The sequence below is a fragment of the Pelophylax lessonae genome (assembly GCF_965119305.1).
Source record: "Pelophylax lessonae genome assembly, chromosome: 12".
NCBI classification, from domain to species: domain Eukaryota; kingdom Metazoa; phylum Chordata; class Amphibia; order Anura; family Ranidae; genus Pelophylax; species Pelophylax lessonae.
In genome coordinates this window covers 26,416,580-26,443,021 of record NC_138779.1, presented here as the reverse complement: position 1 = coordinate 26,443,021, position 26,442 = coordinate 26,416,580, and the positions used below count along the sequence as shown (strand labels likewise).

At 45.2% G+C, this 26,442-nt stretch overlaps 1 protein-coding gene across 1 annotated transcript in view; it reads right to left on the bottom strand.

Annotated features, from left to right (window-relative positions):
• Positions 1-234: 234 nt before the first annotated feature.
• The window catches only part of LOC309568827 (tumor necrosis factor receptor superfamily member 8-like), a gene marked incomplete at its 5' end in the record, with an annotated part of 38,097 nt that continues 11,889 nt past the window's right edge, over positions 235-26,442 (bottom strand). Inside the window, 7 exons of the mRNA XM_082274613.1 lie at positions 235-841; positions 5,452-5,638; positions 7,761-7,786; positions 11,578-11,697; positions 14,483-14,742; positions 22,259-22,352; positions 25,196-25,351. Of these exons, the coding sequence (XP_082130739.1) occupies positions 612-841; positions 5,452-5,638; positions 7,761-7,786; positions 11,578-11,697; positions 14,483-14,742; positions 22,259-22,352; positions 25,196-25,351 (1,073 nt within the window). The 3' untranslated portion in view covers positions 235-611. The remainder of the gene's footprint in view (positions 842-5,451; positions 5,639-7,760; positions 7,787-11,577; positions 11,698-14,482; positions 14,743-22,258; positions 22,353-25,195; positions 25,352-26,442) is intronic.

Genomic DNA, 26,442 nt, shown 5'->3' with positions numbered 1-26,442 from the left:
CTTGTTAATAAAACCACTGTGCTTTTTGATATTGTGGTCCCATGTTTGTACACAGTTTTGAAGTAGATTATTTAAGAACAGAAGACTAATTAAAAATGCAGAGATTGCAGCGAGTATTGTAGGGGACAGATGTGCAAGACCTCAACTTGCAATGGTGTAGGGACATTACTGCACTTATCAGGGACCAATTCATGATGTGTTGAGTGTGTCACATGCTGGAAGTTAAAAGGGTCCTCCGGCAGCGGGTAGTATTTCAGCAGAAAGGTGGCAGCACTGTGATTTCTGTAAGTGAGAGCAGGACTGTACAGAAGTAGGATAGTGCCATGATGTTCTTAGGAAAATAAAGGTTCCTCCAAAAACAGCACACAGTAGTACTAAAAGGCTCCTGGAACACTTGGCATAGTACATCTCAGTATATAAAACAGTTTGCACATCCAACTTAACCATTCTGGACCAGCAGATGTGACTTATCCTGGGCGAGCAGCATCAGTCGTCTATATAAACCTTGAAGTATCAGTTCAGCGACATAGGCCACACCAACAGTGCAACATGAACAGAGCAGACCTGTGCTCACTCGGTATCCCCATGGCCATGCAGGTGCAGACCTCCTTTTAGCCTTGCAGGATCACCTTGGCTGTGGTGCCCCCCGTCTCTTCCTCTTCAATAGATAACATGAGATCATTTCCTGGCACCTTGCTGGATTCCTGTTCTGGGTACCGTGACTCTAACACCAGGCTCTGCTTCTCTTCACTCTCGACAGTTATTGATCTTTGGGATCTGCCAGGGACTTCAGATATGGATCCCACAAGAACCGTGTCTGCATTCATTATGTAGATTTTTTCTGCAGAAAAAGAAAGACGGATTATCGTCATTGGAAGACAGGATATGCTTAAAGAACCCTTTGATTCAAATCTATGTGACGGATCCAGGATAATAAACAAAAAGAGCTTTCTTTTGGTGGTATTTGTTTACCACTGGGTTTTTTATTTTATGCTAAATAAACAAATAAAGTCCGGAAATTAAAAATAAGTAAATAAACACGAAACAACTTTTTCATAATTCGCTATAAAATTTTGCAAAGAGCTAATTTTTCACCTTCACTGATGTGCGCTGATTAGGTGGCATTGATGGGCACTGATAGTCTGTACTGATGGGCACTAATCTTCTGCACTGATGGGCACTGATAGTCTGCACTGATGGGCACTGATCATGTGCACTGATGGGCACTGATAATCTGCACTGATAGGCGGCACTGGTTGGCAGCACTAATGGGCACTGATGGGACTGCACTGATAATCAGGACACTAATCAGTACCCTGATTATCAATGTATATGTCCCTTTTACACAAGCTGGTTATCGGCCCTCTTCTCCTCTCCTCACGCTGTAGCGTAAGGAAAGGAGTGTCAATAACCGGGTTCTGTTTACATTGTGATTGGACACAGCTGATCACATGGTAAAGAGCTGCTGATTGGTCCTTTACCTCAATATGTGATCAGCAGTGTCCAGAGGAGGAGAGCAGTGGACGGTCAGGCGCTGTAAAGAAGGTATTTGGCACAATAATATTACAGAAACACACACATTGTACATTATATAATACTGTAATAAAGTGGATTATAGGATTTTACAACCACTAGGGCTTATTTTCAGGGTAAGGTTTATATTGCAGCCATCCTGGAAAATAACAGTAGGTCTTATTTTATGGGAAACATGGTATGTCCTGGTGACTACTGTGACCAAGAATAAAACTTGGACTGAAATCCAATTATAGCGTTGTCAACACAATAGGAGGTGAGAGTAAATATCTGTTTTGGTGACAACTGTCTAAGAAAGGAATTCCCCTCAAAAGTCCAATGACAAATTAAATTTTTAGTATAAAGCATTGCCAAATAATAGAAATGCTGCAATGCTAGGCGGTCGCTATAGCAACCTGCTAGACCGCGTTTTGTTCCCATTGCGCATGTGCAAGATCAGGAGCTGCATGCTGGGTAGCTAGCTGCACCAAATCCCGGAGGAGACTCCCGGCAGGCTTCAGATGCCCACAATCAGGATGGCTGAATGCTGAATCTGGAGTTTCTAGTAAGTAATGAAAGGGGAACTAAGACCAGAAGCAGTACAATAGACAACACATGCTGATGTATAATCTACAAACATTGACTGTCACGGGGTAATTAAAAAAACATCCGGAACTCTGCTTTAAGGCTTAGGTCACACTGAGTCTGACTTTGAAACCATGTGACTTCAACTGAATTTCGAAGTCGCACATCATTGCGACTTGCAAGACATCTGTGCGACTTCATGCACAGATGTCTATGCAAGTTGCACCTGAACTTGCAAAAAGTAATACAGAAGCTACTTGCAAAATCGGTGCAACTCCGATGGAGTCGGAGTTGCACCCATTTGACTGCTTGCATTGTGGACAATAGGGTGCGACTTGTCATGCAATTTGAAACTTTCAAATCGCAACACAAGTTGCACCGTTGTGACTGGGGACTCAGAAGAAGAGGGAGGAAAATTGTTATTTTGGGCTGTTAAGCGTTAATTAATGTTTAATAGGAAAGGGGGGGGGGTAGCTAGGAACACTTTTGGCGCTTTTCCACTGCATAGAACCGTATTGGCTCGGCACGCTTTTGTGCTTTTCCACTGCGGTACCGCATGGTATAGGGTCGGAACGGTTCGGTACGGTACGGTATAGGTTTGCTTTTCCACTGCATGGAACCGAACGGTACGGTACGGTACGGCTCTGAAAAAACAGTACCTACTCGATTGTGGTTCCAACAGGTACCAAACTGGTACCATATCCCACAATCCTTTGCATGCAGTCACTACTAGCCACTGATTGGTCAGAGAATCACACCCACCCCGTTGTTATCCCACCCACTTAACTTTAGTACTACTTTAGTGGAAAAGCAAACCTATACCGTACCGTACCGAACCGTTCCGACCCTATACCATGCGGTACCGCAGTGGAAAAGCAAACAGGGCCAAGCAGGGCCGAGTAGAGCCGAGCCGGTACTAGCCGGTACTTGCAGTGGAAAAGTGCCATTACATTTACTTGTACAGGTGCCTAATCTGATTTCACTCGCAGCCCCCTCCCCTTAGTGCCGGTTCACACATATGTGATGCCAGACATTGCATGTGATTCGCACCGCACTGCTATGCAAATCACATGCAATGTCTGTGCAATGCGAATTCAGCCATACAGATTATATGGCTGAATTTGCATTGCTTATGGACCAAAGTCGCACAGGACGATTTTTTGGTCCACACCAGAATCGGATCGCATGTGTGTTCGCACTGCGATATGTGAACTGATCTGGGGGTGTCAGTAACTTTGTATTAACACCCCCAGCAATTCGCATATTGCAGTGTGAACTGCCTGCGAGTCGAGTGCGATGCGGGAACCCGCAGTGGATTTGCAGGCTTTCCGCATTGCATATGTGTGAACCGGCACTTAATCTCAACACAATTGAAACTAAGTAAATACAATTTAACAATAATGTTGACATAGAAATTCTTACTGAAACTTCTCAACACTTTATTTTGCACAGCAGCTACTGCTGAATGAACTAGCAACCCAGGAAGGAAGAGGAGCAGGGGAAGAGGAACAGGGTGTATGTTCGTGGTATTTTGTAGAAGCTCCTCAATGGTTAAAATATGCAGCCCTCTAACAGACAGTTAAAAGCAGACTTTTTACATTATACACAACTGGATATTACCAAAGACTTCTTTAAAGTTCATTATCTCATTGAAGAGGAGTTTCACCCCCCCCCCCCCAAAAAAAAAGAAAAGTCAGCAGCTACAAACACTGTGAACACAAGTGTGAAAGGGGCCCTCAGTAATCAAGGTATAGTGTGCCCCCTTCAATGCAGAGATCATCGTGCCCCCTTTCAATGCAGAGATACCAGTGTGCCCCCTTTCAATGCAGAGATACCAGCGTCCCCCCTTTCAATGCACAGAGACCAGCGTCCCCCCTTTCAATGCACAGAGACCAGCGTCCCCCCTTTCAATGCACAGAGATCAGCGTGCCCCCTTTCAATGCACAGAGATCAGCGTGCCCCCCTTCAATGCACAGAGATCAGCGTGCCCCCCTTCAATGCACAGAGACCAGCATGCCCCCTTTCAATGCACAGAGATCAGCGTGGCCCTTTCAATGCACAGAGATCAGCGTGCCCCATTTCAATGCACAGAGATCAGCGTGCCCCCCTTCAATGCACAGAGATCAGCGTGCCCCCCTTCAATGCATAGAGATCAGCGTGCCCCCTTTCAATGCAGAGATGCCAGCGTGCCCTGGGCTCTCACTGATAAGTACTGCACAGCAAACATATTTGGGGTAAAATATTGCAATGATCGGGTCTGGGCACACCCTTACAGATGCAGTACAGCAGATATATTTGGGGTAAAGTATTGCATGGATCAGATCTGGGTGCACACACTCACAGATGTAGTACAGCTGATATATGTGGGCATAAAGTTTTGCATTGATCGGGGCACATGCTGACAGGTACAGTACAGCACAGATGATTGGCTATAAATATTGCATCGATCAGGACAAACACTGGCTGATGGTATACAGCAAACACATATGGGGAAAGTATTGCATGGATCGGGCCTCAGTGACAGATGCTGCCCATGAGTTGGGTATTCTACAGACACACAGGGTAAAGTATTGCACTGATCGGGGCACACCTGTGACAGATGACATTTGGTGGAATAATTAGTATTCCAATGAACGGCTCCGGGCACACACACTGACACATGTGGTGACTTACCTGCGCCTTCTGAAAGTCCCGCACACAACGGAGAGCGGAGTCGGTCAGCTTGAGGTGGAAGCAGCGGCGGCTCGCGGCTTCTCCGGCGTGGCGGCGTCTCCTTGAGTCCTCGGTCCTCCCGGCTCCCGCTCCTCCCCAGTCAATGGCATGGGGTTTGCCTTTCGGCCAATCAGGAAGCGCGTATCGGACCCGCTTCCTGATTGGTCACAATAGTGAATTTTCATTCGCTATTGTCACATAATGGGTGGGCTCGGGGCGCACTGCTCTGCGCCCCGGGTCCACCCTTTGCTGAAGCCTATTAGAGCCTCTGGCTCTAATCAGGTGATGCAAAAAAAAAAAAGCCCCATTGAACTCCATGCATCTGGCGCCCCGCATGCAGATTAGGGGGCCGGACGCATGGAGAGGGGGGCGGCGCCCCTGCGCCCCCAACACATCGGCCGCCACTGGCGTGAATCGTGCTGTGCTTTGTGAATGGGTCGGCTGTGGGGGGAAGAAGGGGGGTGGAATATTCGGCTCACTTTGCCATGGCGAAGTGGTAGTGGGTACCTGTCAAAACCCAGTACCTGCTCCTCCCTCAAATGTGGAAGCAGAGGGGGGGGGGGTAGGCAGACAAGCAGAGCTTCCTCTTTTGGATGAAGCTCTGCTTTAGGCAACACCTGAAGGTTTATTCAAGTTTCTTACCGATTCTGTTATTGAGATGGTCTCGTCCTTGCTGCATTTCCATCTTATCTTCTGCCGCTCGCTCAGTCTGCCCTCCCTCCGTCTTTTGGCACAACTCCAGGGTAACTAGCGGGGATCGAGTAGAGTTTTGCCTTTCCAGCAGGTTTTGCTCTTTATCTTCTTTCTGGTAGGTGAACTCCATTCTGGCCTGTACAGTGCAAAAGGTAGAAGTTAGATTTACTAGATCTTTAGAACAACTATACATGAAGGTTCCCTGCTCCAGAATTCCCATATTTCCATTTAGTGATAACATTCTCAATCATTTTTCTAAAAACCAATAGACGGCCATAGATCGTTTTAATTCCCTGTTGAACCAGCCAAGATTCCAACCATGTATGGGTAGGCTAAATGTACCCAAGTTGATCGATCAATCAATCAACTTGGGTACAACAAGCCTGTTTAATTTTACAGTACATATGATTATTGCTAGCACCTATTATAGCCGCTAGCATTAATTCATGTATTCTTACAGTGGGGATGGCTTTCCCTACCAGGAGAACACATCCCAGGAGGGATTCCCCCTTCAACACCTACTGTGTTGATGGGGGAAGCAAACTATTTTATTAAAAAATTGGTATCCTCTTTTTTGGGATTTTATAGGCAAATATTGACAAAAAAAATAATCTTCTTAAAAAGATTAACATTTATTCAAATTCATGTAAAATAAAACGAAATCTCCTCAACGGGGAAAATCAACATTAAAAAAGACCCCCCAACAACATTGGGTCAATGGTGCAAAAGATGATAAATATGTTGGAGCATTCTGGGCCCAATCAATGATGACTGAGCTCATATGCTTCAACACACTACATGCAGTAACATATAACTTAGCCCATAGTTGTAATTCCAGCTATTTGTAGGTCTTCATTCACGTGACTCTGTCTTGTTGAATGCTAAAAACTGCTGGGATTCCAACCTGTGGTTGCAGGAAAGAAAAAAATCGCTCCATCTATGGCCAGCCTAAAGCTGGATACACACTATACAACTTTGGTTGTTAGATTTCCTTTAGATTTACCTTCAACTATGTAGTGAAAGGGCCTGCCTGACTGCATACAAATTAAAAGTGTTTATATTTGACCTCATATTAAATCGTTTTGGTAAATCTAAAGAAAAAAATCTAAAGACAATTGTATAGTGTGTATGGCCGGCCTTAAGCCCCATACACACGATCAGATTATCGAACGATCTGTAGTCCGTTTTTTGTGGCATGCTAGTCTGATGTGGAAAGTAAAGAGGTTATTTTCATACGAATTTTCCCGTACAACAGAATTCTACTTCAGAAGTGATGTCATGTGTTGGATTGCTTTGTATGTGTTCTTTCCTCTCTGAGCATGCCTAGTCTTGCTCTTAAGATTTTTTTCCGTCGAAATCTGTACTAATGAGACGAAAATCGGATGTTGTATTACGGACAACAAACATTTTATAGTCTGCACATCAGAATTTTGTCAGCCGAAAAGTCGGAGTTGGCTGTCGAAAGCACCATACTAACAATCCGAAAATCGGCAGATTGATCGTCGGACGAATTTTCCCTACAGATTTTCTTCTCGTGTGTACGGGCCTTAAGTCATTGGGTGAGTGAAGCAAATTGGCTTCAGAATTGCCTTGCCATTCAATCAGCTTCTTGTCAAAATGTTTGTGTAATGTCAAGCAAACTGGATCATGCTTTGGAAGAGTTTTTTACCCATTTTTAGAACAGCCGCTGGTTTAGGGCTGCAGGTTTTTAATCATATATTTTAGTCTTTAGGTTGAATTCAGTGGACTTTTTTCAACCTATCAAACTATTTAAAGCAGAATTAAACCTCCACCAACTTTTTTTTAAATTGGTCCCCAGGAGCTTTTAACTATAATGTGCTAGTATACACATCATACCAGATTTACCTAGCAAGTGATCCCCCCTAGCGCTGCACCATCAGCACTCCCATCAGTTACAAATGCTGCCATTTAATCCTGGTCTTTATTCCATGTTCTGACTTTTCGACTGCTTGGTTGGCCATGCCCTGATGACACCATCACTGCACAGAGTGGTGCCATAAATGTACTTCAAACTGCGCATGCAGTACTCAGTGTACATAAATGCTGACAGGCAGGGAGAGGTGTTCATGACAAGAGACCAATAGGGTCTCATCTGTCATATAAATCCTACCTGCTAGCTTTTTTATTGGAATATACACTTAAAGAAGTCAGAGGATCTGTGCCTACAGGCTCCTAAAATATAAATCTGGGTCTGGATTAAACCTATACAGTGAATGATCATAAGACATATTACTTACTGGTTTGGTCTTCGCGTGGATGAAATCTAGAAAAAAAAGCACAAGAAATATTTAAAAAAAAACCACTGGTCATGTGATTTAATATAAACCTATCCCCCGTTTTCAATATTTACCAATACAATTTCTAGCTCAGAGCAGATGCAACAAGATGCAGTCTATTACTTGTATTAGCTAGAAAAGCTTCCTCCGAGGGCTTCTTGGAAACAGTGTTAATTTTGTAGACGAAAATATTTTTGTCAGTGAAATGAACACTGGTAATGGAGATTTTAGTCGACTAAAATACAACTAAAATTAAAATGGCATTTTAGTCAAAAAACTTTGACTAAAACGAAACCGAAATTTGATGGTGACATTAACACTGCTTGGAAACTTGTTTTGATTTATTACTGGAGTCTGGCTTCATGGCTAAACCTCACTATCTACCATTCTCCTGTCCAGTAAGGCTCCATTCACATATAGGCATTTCGGATCGTGGGCAGAATTGCAGCGATTCTTCCTGCGATTCCGAACCATTGCAAGTCGCGGGACGCCCAAGCGATTCCCTTGACTTGCAATGGCACCCCAAAGTTCTTGTACTTCTTTTGAGCATCAGGCATCCCGCGATTCTGTTTGTGTGTTATTTTACCGCGATTAGTTGCCCACGATCCGAAACTCCTATATGTGAACGGAGCCTAAGAGTGCCATTGGGTAATCTCATTGTATCCGAGGATGGCAGTGGAACTTAGCCATGATATCAGGGTAGGTCAGGGCCATAAAACTTCTAAAAAACAGCAGCTATCCTTTTATGACAGTTCTTGGTAAAAATAATATTTTACTTTTTTTGCTTAAAAAATACTGGCAAGATACAATTATTAATGTGAGTCATATTCCAAACTACTCATGGCTATGTGGCGTTTAAAAAAGCTGCTTCATTCCAACACATGGACCTCCATGGTGACTCATCCTTACCTATCTATGAAGCAGTAGACTCCGCAATAAAATGGGAACTATGAAGCAGCAAGCTCCTCTATAAAATAGGAACGTTCTTAATCTTGTGAGAAGCAACCAGATTTGAGTGGTGCTTTGTAGGCATCGACCGATTATCGGCAAAGCCGATTATCGGAGGGCCGATATTCACTTTTGCTGATACATCTGTATCGGCCCCGGAACTGGCCGATATTACCGATATTCCAAATATTGCTCATATAAGGGTAAAATGATGTCACATAGCATAATTCCATTTTCAAATGTTATTGAATATGCCACTCACATATGTACAAAAGATATAAGCAATTGCACATTAGCAGATCTGCTGGCAGATCGGTATCTCTCACCCACTTTCCGTAAGTGACACCCGGGTGATACCGCTCCGTCCGGCATACGATCTCGGACGTCACGTGGTCAGGGCCGTGACCAAGTGACCTCTGAGATCGTATGCCGAACAGAGCGGTATCACCTGGGTGTCACTTACGGCAAGTGGGTGAGAGACGGAGCGGTATCGGGTGGGTGGGAGATGGAGTGGGTGAGAGACAGAGTGGTATAAAGTGTGTGCCGGACGGAGCGGTATCACCCGGGTATCACGTACGGCAAGTGGGTGAGAGATGCCGATCAGATCTTCTAATGTGGAATTGCTTATATCTTTTGTACATATGTGAGTGGCATATTCAATAACATTTGTAAACGGAATTATGCTATGTGACATCATTTTACCCTTACATGAGCATCACCACCTAATGGTTGGAGGAGGAGAAGACTAGTCTCGGACCCTGACATAGGATGTACAAAATATAGGCCCATATCGGTCGATACCGATACGGTGTGACCAATATATTGGTACCGGTATCGGCCCTGAAAAAACCATATCGGTCTATCCCTAGTGCTTTGTATAGATTTAAAAATGAACCCTAGAATGTTCAAATATTTTCTAAATACAAGAGACGTGAATTCTTTCTTGAATCTTGTTGTGCTTTATGTATTTCTTCCACATCTGTGCAGTAATTAAGTGTGAGATGTCTGTGCAGGAGCTTCCTATATTAAAGGCCGCTCACTGCTGCTCTCTTTCCTTGTGCAGGGTGACTGGTCTTGTCTTCGCCCCCTTCTGTAGTTTTCTGCAGGCAGCCTGTAGTGGGTGGGGCTTGCTGGGTCCCTCCCACAGCTCTGCTCCCTCTCCTTGTGCAGGATGACTGGTCTTGTCTCTGCCCCCTCCTGTAGTTTTCTGCAGGCAGCCTGTAGTGGGTGGGGCCTGCTGGGTCCCTCCCACAGCTTTGCTCTCTCTCCTTGTGCAGGATGACTGGTCTTGTCTCTGCCCCCTCATGTAGTTTTCTGCAGGCAGCCTGTAGTGGGTGGAGCTTGCTGGGTCCTTCCCACAGCTCTGCTTTCTCTCCTTGTGCAGGGTGACTGGTCTTGTCTCAGCCCCCTCCTGTAGTTTTCTGTAGGCAACCTGTAGTGGTTGGGGTTTGCTGGGTCCCTCCCACAGCTCTGCTCTCTATCCTTGTGCAGGGTGACTGGTCTAGTCTCTGCCCCCTCCTGTAGTTTTCTACAGGCAGCCTGTAGTAGGTGGAGCTCGCTGGGCCACTCCCAGAGCTCTGCTTTCTCTCCTTGTGCAGGGTGACTGGTCTTGTCTCCGCCCCCTCCTGTAGTTTTCTACAGGCAGCCTGTAGTGAGTGGGCTTGCTGGGTCCCTCCCATAGCTCTGCTTTCTCTCGTGCAGGGTGACTGGTCTTGTCTCTGCCCCCTCCTGTAGTTTTCTACTGGCAGCCTGTAGTGGGTGAGGCCTGCTGGGTCCTTCCCACAGCTCTGCTCTCTCTCCTTGTGCAGGATAACTGGTCTTGTCTCCACCCCCTCCTGTAGTTTTCTGCAGGCAGCCTGTAGTGGGTGGGGCTTGCTGGGTCCATCCCACAGCTCTGCTCTCTGCACAGTACATGTACAGCACAGTAATGACACTACTACTTTTACAAGGTAAGTTTATAAAAGCATTTTCTACACACAAAGTGGAGTTATATCCTTTGTGGCTATTGAAGAATATATTGAAATGAAAGATTTTGTGCCCAGAGATCAGCATTAAAAAGAACCTGTAAGAACAGAAGTAAAGGAGCTACAACTGTTGACTTGATTTTTAAAGATGTGGTTTGGGGATCTGCCATCCTGATGTTTCTACCTACTGATTGACTAACGTGAGCCAGTGAAGTCTGGATTCTCCTCTTGTGTAGTCCATGACTTACTTTCTAGCCCTGGAGCCTGCACTGTAAGGCCCAACTCTGCTCTCAGCCCCTGCCCCTCAGGACTCTCCCCTCCCTCTCTGAAGTTTGCCCCACCAGTATTTTGTGATATTCATTTTCTGAAGTTATGAGTCACGTGACATGCAAAGTCATTTTTGTTTATGGCCTTCACCCTGCAGTGGGTGGTCCTCAATTATACACAGAGGGGCCCGCTCTCTGCACCATTACACAGTTAATGCAGGGCATTTTTTTTTAAGGACCCCTCAGGGGTGTGCCCATGCAGCCCTGCCCTCAATCTGGGAGACTGAGAAAATCTAGTGGGGAAAGGAGAGTACTGCAGGAGGAATAGCTCCAGAAAACAAGCTAAGATTGCACTGCAGTTTCCATATTTATATGCTCCCAGGTTCACTTTGACCAATATAAATAAAACTGTACTTGTTAGTTGAAGGGGCATTCATGGAAAATTCTATATAAGTGGTGTTGTAAGCACAAAGCTCTTCATTTCGTGTCTAGTAAATTTATGATTCAGATTCAGAATACTTTAATAATCCCAAAGAGAAATTATTGAAATAATCCCAAAGGGAAATTGATAAAATTGAGTAAAACTAAGACAATACTTACGTGTATTTTTTATCCACAACTTCAGACGGCATAGTTTCTGCTTGAGGATCATGGCAAGGGCTACGAGAAGGATTAGGATGCAGATTATCAAGGCCACAATGTATCCACCATTCCATTTACCTATGGATACAACAATTGTATTCACTAGAGTTACAACTACAGTATAACATGGTTGACAAAATATACAAAAACATGAAAAATGTCAAGGAACACAAGTTCTAGCATGACAATGGTGGACAGTCTGTGCAGTTCTTATAATCTGGATTAGCAGTCTACAGACGATGGCACACAATTGGATTTCACGATCTTTTAAATTTAGATGTGGGAATCTAATGTATTTATCAAAAATGGATGAGATTGCGTGAGACATTATGGGGTCTATTTACTAAAAAAACCTTTGGATGAGTGACACAGGCATTCACCCAGCCATCACAAATTATATTTATATTTTGTACAGTATGATTATTTCCTGAAATACAGAAATCAAAAAAATACTGTATTATTGAGTAGATTGAATTGACGATCAGAAGAAACAAATATATTTGGCAAATTACAGTGATTATTCGTAACAGATGAGCCCAGCAATTTATTTTTTAATAGTCCCCTCTTTGTTGGAGGGTTTAACCTGTTGTCCCCCATGTAACGTATATGTGTGGTGGCAAATAGAGTGGGCTTCAACACTTACGCGGCACATATTTGGGTCAGTTGGCGGCAGAGGTTTCTGTACCCAGAGTATGCTCTCAGCACAGTGACTGATCTGTCAAAGACAGTTTCTGATCTCTTGTATTGATCGGGAGGGATCATATCACCACTGTGACAGCCAATCACAGTGGGGAAGAATTATGGGAACTGAAGAACCTCTTTAAGTACTTTCAAAAATCCCATGTACGTTAGGCCTTTGTTAAAGTTAAAAGCCGCTAATGTACATTTTCCACAGGTGATTGCAATTTTCTGAACATTTAGAATGAATTTTCGTGACTAGTCTTCTTGAAGCTTTCCACACTTTCGTGAACTTTGGCATCATTAACCTATTGTCGACTACAAGGAGGATACCAATCATAAGGAAGTAATAAATAACGTATGTGTCAGAGAACGGTCCGCAGAAGAACTCGAATTCGCCAATGCTAATACACATGCACACACAATCATGAACGGCTAAGAAGAACCATACGCCAGTGTGCAATGCGTGAGGGATTATGGTGCCCAGTGGCCTATCTAAAGCCAGCAGCATCAGCCACTAGTTGCTGGATGATCTTCAGCGACCCGTGTGTTCCTGAGACCTGAGTTCTTGTTCCTGCTATTATTGGATTTCCTGTTAATGACCCAGCTTGCCTTTGACCTGTGTTATCTCCATCCCTGGCTTTGACCCTTGGCTTGTTCCAGTGACTCCGCTTCTGCCTGCTGATTCGTGTATGACCCCAGCTGACTCCTGACTCTACTTGCTGCCTTACTCTCAGGTGTTCCCCTGTGCATGACTTCTGGCCTGGCTCCCAACTCTGCTCCTGGCTCTGCCTTCTGTTAAGTCTCACTTGGTTCTCCTGAGGGACTCCTGTCCAGCAGTGCATCCTGCTCGTCAGCCACCATCCAGCAGACATCTCCTCATCACCTCAGCCTGTCTCTACTGGCAACCTTTGCTTCTCTGAGCATAGTACTCCCTGTTACCACCTTCAGGGGCGCTCTGCCTTCTCAGCACTTCAGTCTCCGACCAGGTACATGACAGTATGCCTAGGCGTATGGAAGCATGCACGCACGCCGGACTGTGGCCATCTTTGATTTTGGCACATCAGAGTTTTTTTACACTGTATACAGCACTGTGGATTGCTATTTTGTACGTACAGTAAGTGCAACTTTTATTAATAACGTTTTTAAACTTATGCTGGCCATACACTATACGAAAAATCATTCAAACTCATTTTGGAAAAACGAAAGCTCGACCGTGAGAGCAAATGATTGTGACATCACACGATTGTGCCATCAACGACAAAACGTTCAATGGACACAAATGAATCAGTTTTTTGTTTGTATTTTCTCATATACCTAGTGCAAACAGTTTGGGCGAGAAACACATTACCCTCTCAATTTATCGTTTGTTCGGTAGAAAATTTCCAAACTCGTCCTTAGTTTTATCGGCTCAAAAATGTCACAACCGATTACAGATTCGTGCCCATTATCTGACTGTCATGACATCACTTCCGGGTACTCGGCCCCAGATTTAAAAAAATGACAGCATTCAAAACAGCCAAACTTGGCGTTTTTAATGCTTTTAAGTGCAGAGGAGGGGTTTAAGGTCTTTTAGACCCCCAGATCCCTCCACAACAGTACTTGTCAAGTGCTAAAAATAAAAAATAAATTTTTTTTTTAAATGTACAAAAATATCGCCCGGTACCGATATGCATTGGCAAAATATCGGTATCGGCAATGAAAAACCGATATCGGTCGATCACTAATATATATATATATATACACATACAGACACACTCACACCACTGCTTGCCTGCACATTTCTTCTATCTGGATGAATAGATCTCTGCAGTCTCCTGCTATCTCCACCCCTCATCCAGCCCCCTTCAGCTCTGCAGCTCTTTTTGGCCCTCCTATGACTCACCCCTCCTCCCTTGCTGGCAAACTCTCACGAGGGTGAGAGAGAGCTGTGCATGATGTCATTAGCCTAGACTTTTTTTCCAGACAAGAAAGAGGAAGTGAGCTGTATAAGGTATTTACTGGCAGAAGAAAAATGTTTTTCTATCCAAAGTTAAAACAACAAGGGCAGAAAATTTAATAGATGGAAAGATGAAAAAATGACAGAGGAGTTGCTATAAATTCACAGTGGAGGTAGCACACAGATGTCAGGCACCACTCTGCGATCTACCTTTAGTGACACACACCACAAAATATGTCCGCTTACCTTTGATGCCATCTTCACCTTTGGTTGAAGTCATAGCAAAAGATGCAGTAGAAGTTTCAGAAATATGGTGGACTATATGGACCCTGGGTGTTGTATATCTCTGCTCTGCTGAAGGGATTGTGCCTGCATTTTGCCCAGAATTCTTATTCTCCAAGGCATTTTCCTTCTCTGAATCCGGAGTTGTATGACCAGATGTTTTGCAAACTGTGTCTGTCATGGAGTTCCCTTTCCTTAATATCGTTTGCTGCAAGTTGGCACAGCTGGAAATAGAAAAGCATTCTCATTGTACAAAGTAATGGCAATTTGCTGGTCTAATCCATTATTTATAGGAAGTTATTGTTTTTGAGGTCTGTTTTAAAAATTATAAGGCTTTTTTTTTTTTTTAAGTTTATACATTTTAAATGAGAAGCAAAGGCTGTTTTCTTTTTTCAAGAATCAAACTTACCTAAGTGGATGCAGCATAGGTCTGATGCTGCATCTGTCTGTGAGTGATCAAACACTGCTGATCTCTCGGTTCTCAGAGCTCCCTGAGCAAAGAGTTGGTGACTGTCAGTCACCGTCTCTCTGCTCTGCCCCCTCCCCCCCGGAGCTCACTGGAGCGAAGGGGGCAGGAGTGGCCTGCTAAGGCTCTTAACGGCTCGCTTAGAGGCTGAGCCAGGTGCCGGTCCAGGGCTGGTGAATCCCGACAATATTGTCTTGATCCCCAGCCTAAATCTTCTTTGTGACTTCAGCCCGCTGTCTGCTGAGAACAGGTCACAGGAGTGCAGAATTAACTGAACTCCTGTGATTCACAGGAGAAGTACAGCCAAATCATGTTTGGCTGTCTCCTTTAAACTTTTCTGTATGTTTTTATATATACATTATTTAATATTCTATATATATTATTTAAAATAATACATAACAAAGGATACACAGAGCACTGTAGGTTAGCTAATGTATTGAGGCTGGCTATGTCTAACTAAAAGCTCTTAGAGAATATAAGATAAGACTGTAATAACTCACTAAGGTCTGTGTGTAAATTACAACTATTATTCTCTCTTAAACAACTGGCTTTTTAAAAAAAATCAACAGGAGATGCAATCTTAGGCAAACTGAAGCCAAGATCTCAATCCCCTGGCTTAAAAATTAATTAGCAATATTTTAAATTTTACCTGAAAAAGAAAAATATTGAGAAAAAAGTTTATCGATGTGTATATTGATAAGTATGATCCGTTTTTGTACCCAGAAGCAAGGATCAAACTTAAAGAAAAACTAAATTATTATGTAATCTACATTAGTCTAACTTAGACCAATGTAAACAAGCATATACCAAACCTGTGGGATCCCTCTAGAACAGGGGTGTCAAACTCAATTTCAATGAGGGCCGCACAAGCATTATGCTTGTCCTCAAAGGGCCGGTTGTATCTGTAAGACTATATACATTCATGTAGGGCTTTTTTCCTCAGAGAATAGGCAGAAACGTAACCACCCCCACACTGAACTATATCAAACTATGGCTGTGGCCAAATTGCATTAATAGTGGGAGGATCTTAAAGGGGCTATAAATACCAGGAGTGTGATATGTGCGGAGCTCTGGGATGCACTATGTGCAGAGTGCAGGGTCCAGGGGTGCGCTACTTACAGAGTGCAGAGTCCAGGGGTGTGCTACTTACAGAGTGCAGAGTCCAGGGGTGTGCTACTTACAGAGTGCAGAGTCCAGGGGTGTGCTATGTACAGAGTGCAAAGATCAGGGATGCACTACATACAGAGTGTATTGACCAGGCGTGCGCTATGTACAGAGTGCAGAGTCCAGGGGTGCGCTACGTACAGAGTGCAGAATTCAGGAGTGGGCTGTGTACAGAGTGCAGAGTCCAGGGGTGCGCTTCGTACGGAGTGCAGATTCCAGGGGTGCACTACGTACAGAGTGCAGAGTCCAGGGGTGCACTACGTACAGAGTGCAGAGTCCAGGGGTGCGCTATGTACAGAGTTCAGGAGTGCGCTGTGTATAGAGTGCAGTATTGAGGAGTGCGCTACATACAGAGGGCTGGTTTAGGGGTGTGCTATGCACAGTGTGCAGTAGTCAGTTCTCTTTCGCAGACTGTTCAAATCTCACTTCCACCCCTTCCGCTGGGTGGGAGGACCACATGAAATGGCCTGGAGGGCCGGTTTTGGCCCTCGGGCCTTGTGTTTGACACATGTTCTAGAAGCTGGAAATCACTGTAGTAGACAAAACTACTCCAGTGATCTCCACTAATTTCTGGGTCCCATGGCGAGTGGCTGCCGTGCTGCATTGTGAACACAGGAGGTCATCCCCTGGCACGGACACCATTCAGAGAGAGAGATTTGTATTTTTTCAATGAATGTAAAGCATTCTCAGATTGGATGAAGTGGAGAGCATGACAGCATTGCTCCACCTCTCCTCCTTATCCAATCATTGACCACTTTGCATTCATTCAGAAAATTGCATTTTCTGAATGGAGCCCATGCTGAGCGGGCGACCTCCTCTGTTCATAATGCAGCAGGGCAGCCGGTTGTCATGGAACCCTGAAGCAAGTGATGATTACTGAAGTAGCGGTGTAGTAATGGTGTCCAGCTTTTAGAGATATCGGCCAGGTATGGTATATACATACTAGAGAAAAAGAGCTTCACTTACCCTGTAAACATAAATACCAAAGGGCAATAGAAAAGAACAAAATTAATTCAAAGTAACTCCAATCCTCTCTAAAAGAAATCATACATTTACATCCGCGGAGCGCAGAGTGGATGTAAACGTATGATTTCTTTTAGAGAGGATTGGAGTTTCTTTGAATTAATTTTGTATTTTTGTATTGTACTTTGGTATTTATGTTTACAGGGTAAACGCACTTTTTTTTCCTAGGGCATGGTGTACGGGGTCACAGGCCATTGACAGCAGCAGCTACCCATATTACCTTTTTGCAGGTGGTTTAATTATTTAACTTTCATATCACACCATGGTATATGTGTATACATAGTTACATTGGTTCAAACTTGACCAATGTAACTATGTAAAAATGCCATACCTGGAATTCCTCTCTAAATACACTATATTACCAAAAGTATTGGGACGCCTGCCTTTACGCACATGTTGCAATGGCTTCAGCATTTTCTTGGTCACTGGACTAGTAAAACTGCGCGAAACAGGAGTTTCCTGATCTGCTTTTTTTTTTCCGAGTCAGCAACTGAAACTACTGATGCTAGTGGACCAACATGACAGCCAGGCAACTAGCATTTTCAGGAGGTCAGGTGGTCTCTGTGCTCTTATGACTTTTTTTAAAAACCAAGTCACCACCTTCCCAGATGCGAAGATGTACTACGCAGCTTGTCACCTTACCAGGATTGTGGACTGGCAAGTTCATAGCCACCTGAAACAGTGGATGAGGATTGAGCGGAGCCTGGGGGATCCTCCCCCGGAATCCCTCCTATGGGGCGCATCCGACTTACCTAAACATGTGTCAGACCATCCAACTGTGGGGGCCACCCTTAAATTGGGCCATAGGATATGCGGGGAGGGCTTGATTGCCTCTCTCCCTTCTCCTTTGTTCCCGGTCCTCGAAAACCAGCACTTCTCCCCAGGTCTGACAGATCAAGGTTTCCACATCTTGAAGTCGGACGGCTTCCACCAGGCCAGACACTTCATTGTTCGGGGGAGATGGGTTTCACGACAGACTCTCTTTTCCAGTGACTCCTTTGCGGCTCTGTCTTTCTGGCAGAAAGTGCAATTGGCACACTTCCTGCAGTCCCTTCCACCTGCGACCTCATTTGATAGACGCCTGATGCCTTTCGAGGAACTATGTGCGTCAACCTCTCCATTGCGACATACCATTTCTTTGATCTATCGCCTTCTAACGGGGCCTTCTGATGAACCTTCCTCCCGTCCCCTGTATCTTGCCCGTTGGGAACGTGACCTGGACCTCTCTTTCTCGGATCACCAGGTTGATCGCTTTTTGTTTTTCACTTATAAAACTTCCACTTGTTCCAAATATCAGGAAGCGGGATACAAGTTGCTGACCAGGTGGTACTACACTCCGGTTGGGTCAGGTTGCGCAAAATGTTCCCTTCTTGCTCTGACCTCTGCTGGAGATGTGGTGAGGAGGTGGGTTCTCTTCTCCACATCTTCTTGTCCTGCAGCCGCCTGCAGCCCTTTTGGGCTGAGGTTTTGCGCATTGCACAAAAGTTCACGGACCATGCTCTCACTTTGGATCCTGCTCTCTTTCTCCTTCACCACAACAGTTTCCCGCGAGCGTCCTACAGAAAATCCATCCTGCCGCTGCTTTTCACGGCAGCTAAAAACTGTATCCCTCTTCTCTGGAAGCAGTCACAGCCACCCACGGTAGCTATGTGGCTGCGGAAAGTAGCAAGTATCAATGAAATAGAAGATCTTGTGGCTGCTGAACGGGGCACAAGGGAGAAGTTCCTCAAAAGATGGTACTACTGGCATGAGTTCAGTTTTTCTGCAGAATACAAAGACTTGGTGATCTAGCTTGTTATTAGCGGAATGGGTGGCCATCTTCCCCCCCCTCCCCCCCTAGTCCCCTCCTTCCTCCTTTCTTTCTCTCCCACTTCCCCCCTCTATTGTCCCAACCCTTTTTCTCTCTCACTCATTGGGATCTTCCCACCTTCTACGTAAAAAAGAAAAGGGAGAGGAAGGGGAATGTTAATCACCCCATTTTCTCTTTTGTTTCTCGTTCTTTTCTCATGGGCATACATACCTGGGTCTCCTATGGTCGACTGCGAGGGGTTGGGTCCGCCGGGGTTGTTTTTCTCCACCTCCGTACCCCGGCCATGTGATAGATGCCGGTGGAGGGGGGGACCTCTCCGGGGGCCTAACTCCCTGTAGAAGTTTTCTCTGACATCTTGTACCACTGCCCTCTAGTTTAGAGGCTGTATATGATGCGATTATAAGCTTTTGAGTTGTTCTATGTCTGTAATGGTGTATATAGACCTGTACTGTTGATCTTGCCTGTATTGTATGTATGCCTTTTCCTCTCCTAATAAACTTTGAATTTACAAAAAAAAAAAACAAGTCACCAAAGGTAACATTGGAGTTTTATATCCACACAAGAGATTCACTACATTACCAAAAGTATTGGGACGCCTGCCTTTACACACACACACACGAACTTAATGGCACCCCAGTCTTAGTCCGTAGGGTTCAATATTGAGTTGGCCCACCCTTTGCAGCTATAACAGCTTCAACTCTTCTGGGAAGACTGTCCACAAGATTTAGGAGTGTCTATGGGAATGTTTCACCATTCTTCCAAAAGCACATTTGTGAGGTCAGGCACTGATGTTGGAGAAAAGGCCTGGCTCGCAGTCTCCGCAATAATTCATCCTATAGGTGTTCTATCAGGTTGAGGTCAGGGCTCTGTGCAGGCCAGTCAAGTTCCTCCACCCTCGCTCATCCATGTCTTTATGGACCTTGCTTTGTGCACTGGTCCAAATCATTTGGTGGAGGGGATTATGGTGTGGGGTTGTTTTTCTGAGGTTGGGTTTGGCCCCTTAGTTTCAGTGAAGGGAACTCTTAAGACGTCACCATACCAAGACATTTTGGACAATTTCATGCTCCTAACTTTGTGGGAACAGTTTGGGGATGGCCCCTTCCTGTTCCAACATGACTGTGCACCAGTGCACAAAGCAAGGTCCATAAAGACATGGATGAGTGAGTTTGGGGTGGAGGAACTTCGATATTGGTTCTGTTAGCAAATATAGGACAATATTCATTTATGGGCAGCACAGTGGCCATGTTGTTAGTACTTCTGTCTAGTAGCACTAGGGTTGCTGGTTTGAATCCCAACAACCAAGGCACTACCTGCCTGTCTGTTTGCATGTTCTCCCTGTGCCTGCGTGGGTTTCCTCCGGGCACTCCGGTTTCCTCCAACACTCCGAAGACATGCTGGTAGGTTAGTTTGCTCCTGTCTTAATTGGCCCTAGTATGTGAATGTATGATTGTGAGTTAGGGACCTTGGATTGTAAGCTCCTTGAGGGCAGGGACTGATGTGAATGTACAATATACACTCACTGGCCACTTTATTAGGTACACCTTGCTAGTACCAGGTTGGACCCCCCTTTGCCTTCAGAACTGCCTTCAACATTCGTTGATTCAAGAAGGTGTTGGAAACATTTCTCAGAAATGTTGGTCCATATTTACATGATAGCATCATGCAGTTGCTGAAGATTTGTGGACTGAACATCCATGATGCAAATCTCCCGTTCTACCACATCTAATCCAATAAATCACCTTTGGGATGTGGTGGAACGAGATATTCGCCTCATGGATGTTCAGCCCACGAATCTTCAGCATCTGCATGATGCTATCATGTAAATATGGACCAAAATCTCTGAGAAATGTTTCCAACACCTTGTTGAATCAACTTAGAATGAAGGCAGATGAGATGTGGTGAGTGTGGAAGCCATTGGAGTGCAGTGACTTCATTGTCATGGTACAGAAACCAGTGGTGAGATGATTGGAGCTTTGTGACATGGTGCATTACCCTGCTGGACGGAGCCATCAGAAGATGGGGACACTGTAGTCATAAAGGGATGGACATGGTCAGCAACAATACTCAGGTAGGCCGTGGCGTTTAAACGATGCTCAATTGGTACTGAGGTACCAAAGTGTGCCAAGATAATATTACCCACACCATTACACCACCAGCCTCAACCACTGATACAAGGCAGGATGGATCCATGCTTTCATGTTGTTTACGACAAATTCTGACCCCATCATATGAATGTCGCAGCTGAAATCGAGACTCATCAGACCAGGCAACGTTTTTCCAATCTTCTATCGTCTAATTTTGGTGATCCTGTGCAAATTGTAGCCTCAGTTTCCTGTTTTTAGCTGACAGGAGTGGCACCCGGTGTGGTCTTCTGTTGCTGTAGCCCATCTGCTTCAAGATTTTATGTGTTGTGTGTTCAGAGATGGTATTCTGCACACCTTGGTTGTAACAAGGGGTTATATGAGTTACTGTTGCCTTTCTATCATCAAAAACCAGTCTGTCCATTCTCCTCTGACATCAACAAGGCATTCTCCCCTCACACAACCGCCACTCACCGGATATTTTTTCTTTTTCGGACCATTCTCTGTAAACCCGAGATATGGTTGTGTGTGAAAATCCCAGTAGATCAGCAGTTTTTGAAATACTCAGACAGGTTCCTCTGACACCAACAACTATTCCACGTTCAAAGTCACTTAAATCCCCTTTTTTCCCCATTCTGATGCTCAGTTTGAACTTCAGCAAGTTGTTTTCATCACATCTAGATGTCAGCTGCTGCCATGTGATTGGCTGATTAGCAATTTGTGTTACCAAGCCATTGAACAGGTATATCTAATAAAGTTGCCGGTGAGTGTATATGTAAGACCCCGTTCAGACTGGGGCGACTTGTCAGGCGACCTGGTCGCCTGACAAGTCGCCGTGGGTCGCCTGCCATAGATTAGCACAGGACCCGTTCTAATAGGAGTGACACAAGTCGCTCCGACTTAGAAAAAGGGTCCTGTACTACTTTGGGGCGACCTGGAGCGACCTGCATTGACTTCAATGATATGAAGTCTGTGCATGCCGCTCCGAGGTCGCGGTGCGCCTATGTGAACCGGCTCTTAAGCACTTGTGTAAATTGACAGTGCTGAATAAGCACATTTTATAAAAAAAGAAATAATAAAAAAGAAAAATAATCTGTAGATTCTTGTTGAATCATTAGGATTGTTTCTCTGGAGAAAACAATATGGAGACTGTTTGGTCTGGACACTTGTCATTATCAACACATAATTATACTCACTCGGTGTGCCTTTTACAGGTTTCCATGGCGGAGCTGATGGAGGAGTATGTGCCAGAGGGGCATGCTTCACATACTGTGTCCTTTTCTGAGGTCCCTGTAAAAGGCACAGAAAAATTTCACTCGCTATTTTATTAATTTTATTAATCTGGGTTTCAAAAACAACACCATTGCAGAGGCTAATCAGAGACACAGAACATCAGGCAGAGTTCCCCACTGCTGTACAGCCAGTCACACAGCATTTCCTTCTTGCATCCAGACACAAAGAACAGTTTCTACTTCTTCCTCCTGCACAAACTTGATCCTTTGCACAGTTCCGCTGGCTTCACTCCTTGGGAACCAACAGTCTTTTTAGTTAGTTCTGCAACAGCCCATTACAGGCCAGGAAGTCCCTTGGGAAAAACAGCACATGTGGAGTGAACTACTTTCTGCAACACCATCTGCTTCCCTGTAGTAGACACTGGTCCCAGCTCTACTTCCTGCAGAAATGCTAGTCCACCTTTTTCTTTTTAGTATACACTATAGGAGTGTAACAGACCTGGGACACCATTTGGTGCTCCAAAAGAGAATTTTAATTTTAATGTGGTATGCATAGTGCCCCATCACCCTCCTGTTCTGGGCCACATTCCTGTCTGAATAATGTGTCTGGGTCAGGCAGACTGAAACCCAGACACAGGATTTAAAACCTCCAACTGTCTGGGTGGATCCCAGACAGGTGGCAACCCTATCATCAGCCCACCTGGCTACTTCTTCTTCCCAGTCTACCTGACTGACACATTCTGGAGTCTTCCAAGATGAAGTCTTAAGCACAACGTTGTCTGCAAGAGAGACCTGCTACAGCTGGCAGTCTCTCCCGTTGTCTGTCCCTTCACTGTCCTGATCTACTCATTCTGTCTCTCTTTTCTCCTGCTGCCTCTCCAAAACTTTTCCTCCAACTGCCTCCTGTGGTAAGATCCTTCCAGGCCAGCCTTCTGAGCTTCAACCCGAGGTAAAAACCCCTCCCCAAGAGCCGCCGACAGACACCCCCAGCGCTGCTCCTCCATCTTCCACCCGACTGGCCGGCTGGCATGACTCATGGCTATTTAAGGGCTGCTTAGTTCCCTGCCTGGCCCACTTTCTGGGGATTGGCTAAGGGCCCCTAAATATGCAAGGCAACCCTCTTAGCCTCTGCCCACTAATTTCCAGAATATTCTCCAACATTCTAGAATTAGGGGGAGGCACCAGAGAGCTGCCAGGATGAGTCATCTAGCCCTAACGTCTAAAAACCCTAAACCAAGTTTTCATGACTCAGGTTTATCCCTGACCCAGCTATAATTTACCTGCACTACTACTAGTAGCACACTACAGGATGCTGCATATACGTTTTGCAGTCGGCAAGTGGATGCTACTCTTATCTGTAAGTTTGCAAGATGCTTGGGCGGTGATCAAGCAACCTGTACAGAGAACATTATAGCTGTCAATGCGCAAAAGGTGGCTGCGTTCAATGGGGGTTTTTCCGGAGAGTCTTGCGCTAGAAAGCAGTGGGATCCCAAGGTAAGTAGTGATTCAGGAGCTGAGCCCCACTGAAAATGTGGAGGAGATGCACAGAGGTGCCAATTGTTGGAGGAAATGCAAGTAAATGTCTCCTGCACTCAGATAGTACATATAGGGCAAAAAGGCATTGGCTATATTGTTGGCCTCTGAAGTCTTGCTGCCCTCTCAGGATGATGGGTATCCACACAAACTGAAAGCCAAAAAAAACAAGAGAAGGGCGCCCCGACCTAGTGCAATACCATAAGATATTTATTAACAATTTGTCAAAACCACATCATGTATTCTACTCACAAGAGTACGCTATGGAAAAGCGATAACCAAAAGAGTTCCTTCAGCTGTCCACAGACCACAAGTCCATGATCCTTAGTAATGACAGGCGAACTTGAACTTCAGAGCCATGCAAAGCTCTGAGGAAGAGGGTTCTCCCTCGAAACGCGTTAGCCGTATGGACACCTTCAAGTTCGCCTGTTATTACTAAGGATCATGGACTAGTGGTCTCGGGACAGCCGAAGGAACTCTTTTGGTTATCGCTTTTACATAGCATACTCTTGTGAGTAGAATATATCATGTGTTTTTAAAAATTTGTTAATAAATATCTTATGGTATTGCACTAGGTCGGTGCGCCCTTCTCTTGTTTATTGCTTTCTGTTTGTGGAAATGCTCAAGAGAATATTTTATGATAACAGTGAGCCTTTATTAATCATAACTCAAGGTAAAATCCCTCCCCAGCGGAGGTCCCCCAAGGGTCAGTGATAGACTCCCTCAGCACTGCTTCTCCATCTTCCACTGGACTCCCCAACAGGCATGGCTCATGGCTTTTTAGGACTCCTTATGTACCTGCCAGGCCATCAGGGCCCCTAAATATGCAAGGCAAACCTCCTAGGCCTCTGCCCACTAATTTCTAGAATATTCTCCAAAATTCTAGAAGCAGGGAAAGGCACCAATGCGCAGAGGGTGGCCGCATTCAATGGGGGTTCTTCCAGAGAGTCCTGCGCTAGACAGCAGTGGGATCCCGGTGTATGTAGTGATTCAGGAGTTGAGCCCCAATAAAAGGGTGGAGGAGATGCGCAGATGTGCCAATTGTTGGAGAAACTGCTCAAAAGAATCTTCTATGATAACAGTGAGTCTTTACTAATCATAGCAAACACATATAACACCGCCAGCGTGTTTCATGACTTGCGCTGGCAACTTCATCAGGAAGATGTATTGTGACACTAAAATATAGGTACGGCAAAAACTCATTTTTTTGGACATTCATTTTTTCACTGACTTTACAGACAACTTTAATCAGCTTTATCATTTTCAGATGGACTGCAAATTTACTGACAATTGCTGGTCCCAGTGCTGGCTGTGTTTAATGGAACTTTCCTGGGCACAGAACAAAAGTAATGAATAAACCTTTTGTACCTTTTGTCTTTACTCCTTGCCCAGGTGGGCACTCTTTGTGGGGCTTACACCGTATACACGTGTTCCCTAGAGGGCTCTGGCAGTAGTACCCGTCTTGGCACTGGCAGATTGCTTCTTTATGCAAGGAGCAGCTCTGAATCTCCACAAGCTTATCTCCTGTGAAAGAAATATGTTTAATGGTAAATTGCTGAAATAGAAGTAATTAAAACAGTTTTCCTATGGGAACTTTCTTCGGGGATCTCTGTTTCTAGGACAAACAAACAAAAATGATTGCTGTAGGCTGGCACCTAGAGCTCCCCTACAAATACATGCAATGGGGGAGATTTACTTAAACTGGTGTACACCGAATCTGGTGCAGCTCTGCATTCCAGGCTTTATTCTTATAGCTTAAAGTGATTGTAAAGTCTCATTTTCTTTTCTATAAAAAAATAACAAACATGTTATACTTCCCTCCTCAGTGCAGTTGGTTTTGCACAGAGTAGCCCAGATCCTCCTCTTTTCGGGTCCCTCTTCGGAGCTCCTGGCCCCTCCCTCCTGTTGAGTGCCCCCCCCCCAGCCTATAGCTTGCTTTAAGGGCACCCGAGCTGAGCCACAGCTCTGTGTGTCCATTCAGACACAGAGCCATGGTTCGGCCATGCCCCCTCTCTCCCCTCATTGGCTAACTGACTTTGATTGACAGCAGTGGGAGCCAATGGCACCGCTGCTGTGTCTCAGCCAATCAGGAGGGAGAGTCCCAGACAGCAGAGGCACTCGTGGACATTGCTGGATCGAGATGGGGCTCAGGTAAGTATAAGGGAAGCTGGGGGGGGGGGGCTGCTGCACACAGAAAGCTTTTTACCTTAACCACTTGCCCACTGCTCACAGTATATTTACTGCGGCAGTCAGCCCCTCACAGGCAGAGCGATGTAGGTCTACGTCGCTAGCCTGTGAGGCTCAGGGGAGCGAGCGCGTGCCGCTGGAGGCGCGCTCCCGCTCCCGCTCGGTCACGGACCCCCCCCGCGCGTGTGACCGGCGGACCCGATGTCCGCCGGTCACTCGGCGATCGTCGGGGGAGAGGGAGAAAGGCAGGCGGCTGATGTAAACAAGCCGCCTGTCATTCTCCCCGGTGTAGAAACGATGATCACACGGTTCTACTATGTAGGACCGTTAATCATTGTTCCTACACCTCAAGCCACAGCCAATCAAAATTAGAATCACGCCCCTAGGGACACACACAGCCCCTCCCTCTCAAATAAAGTTAACCCCTT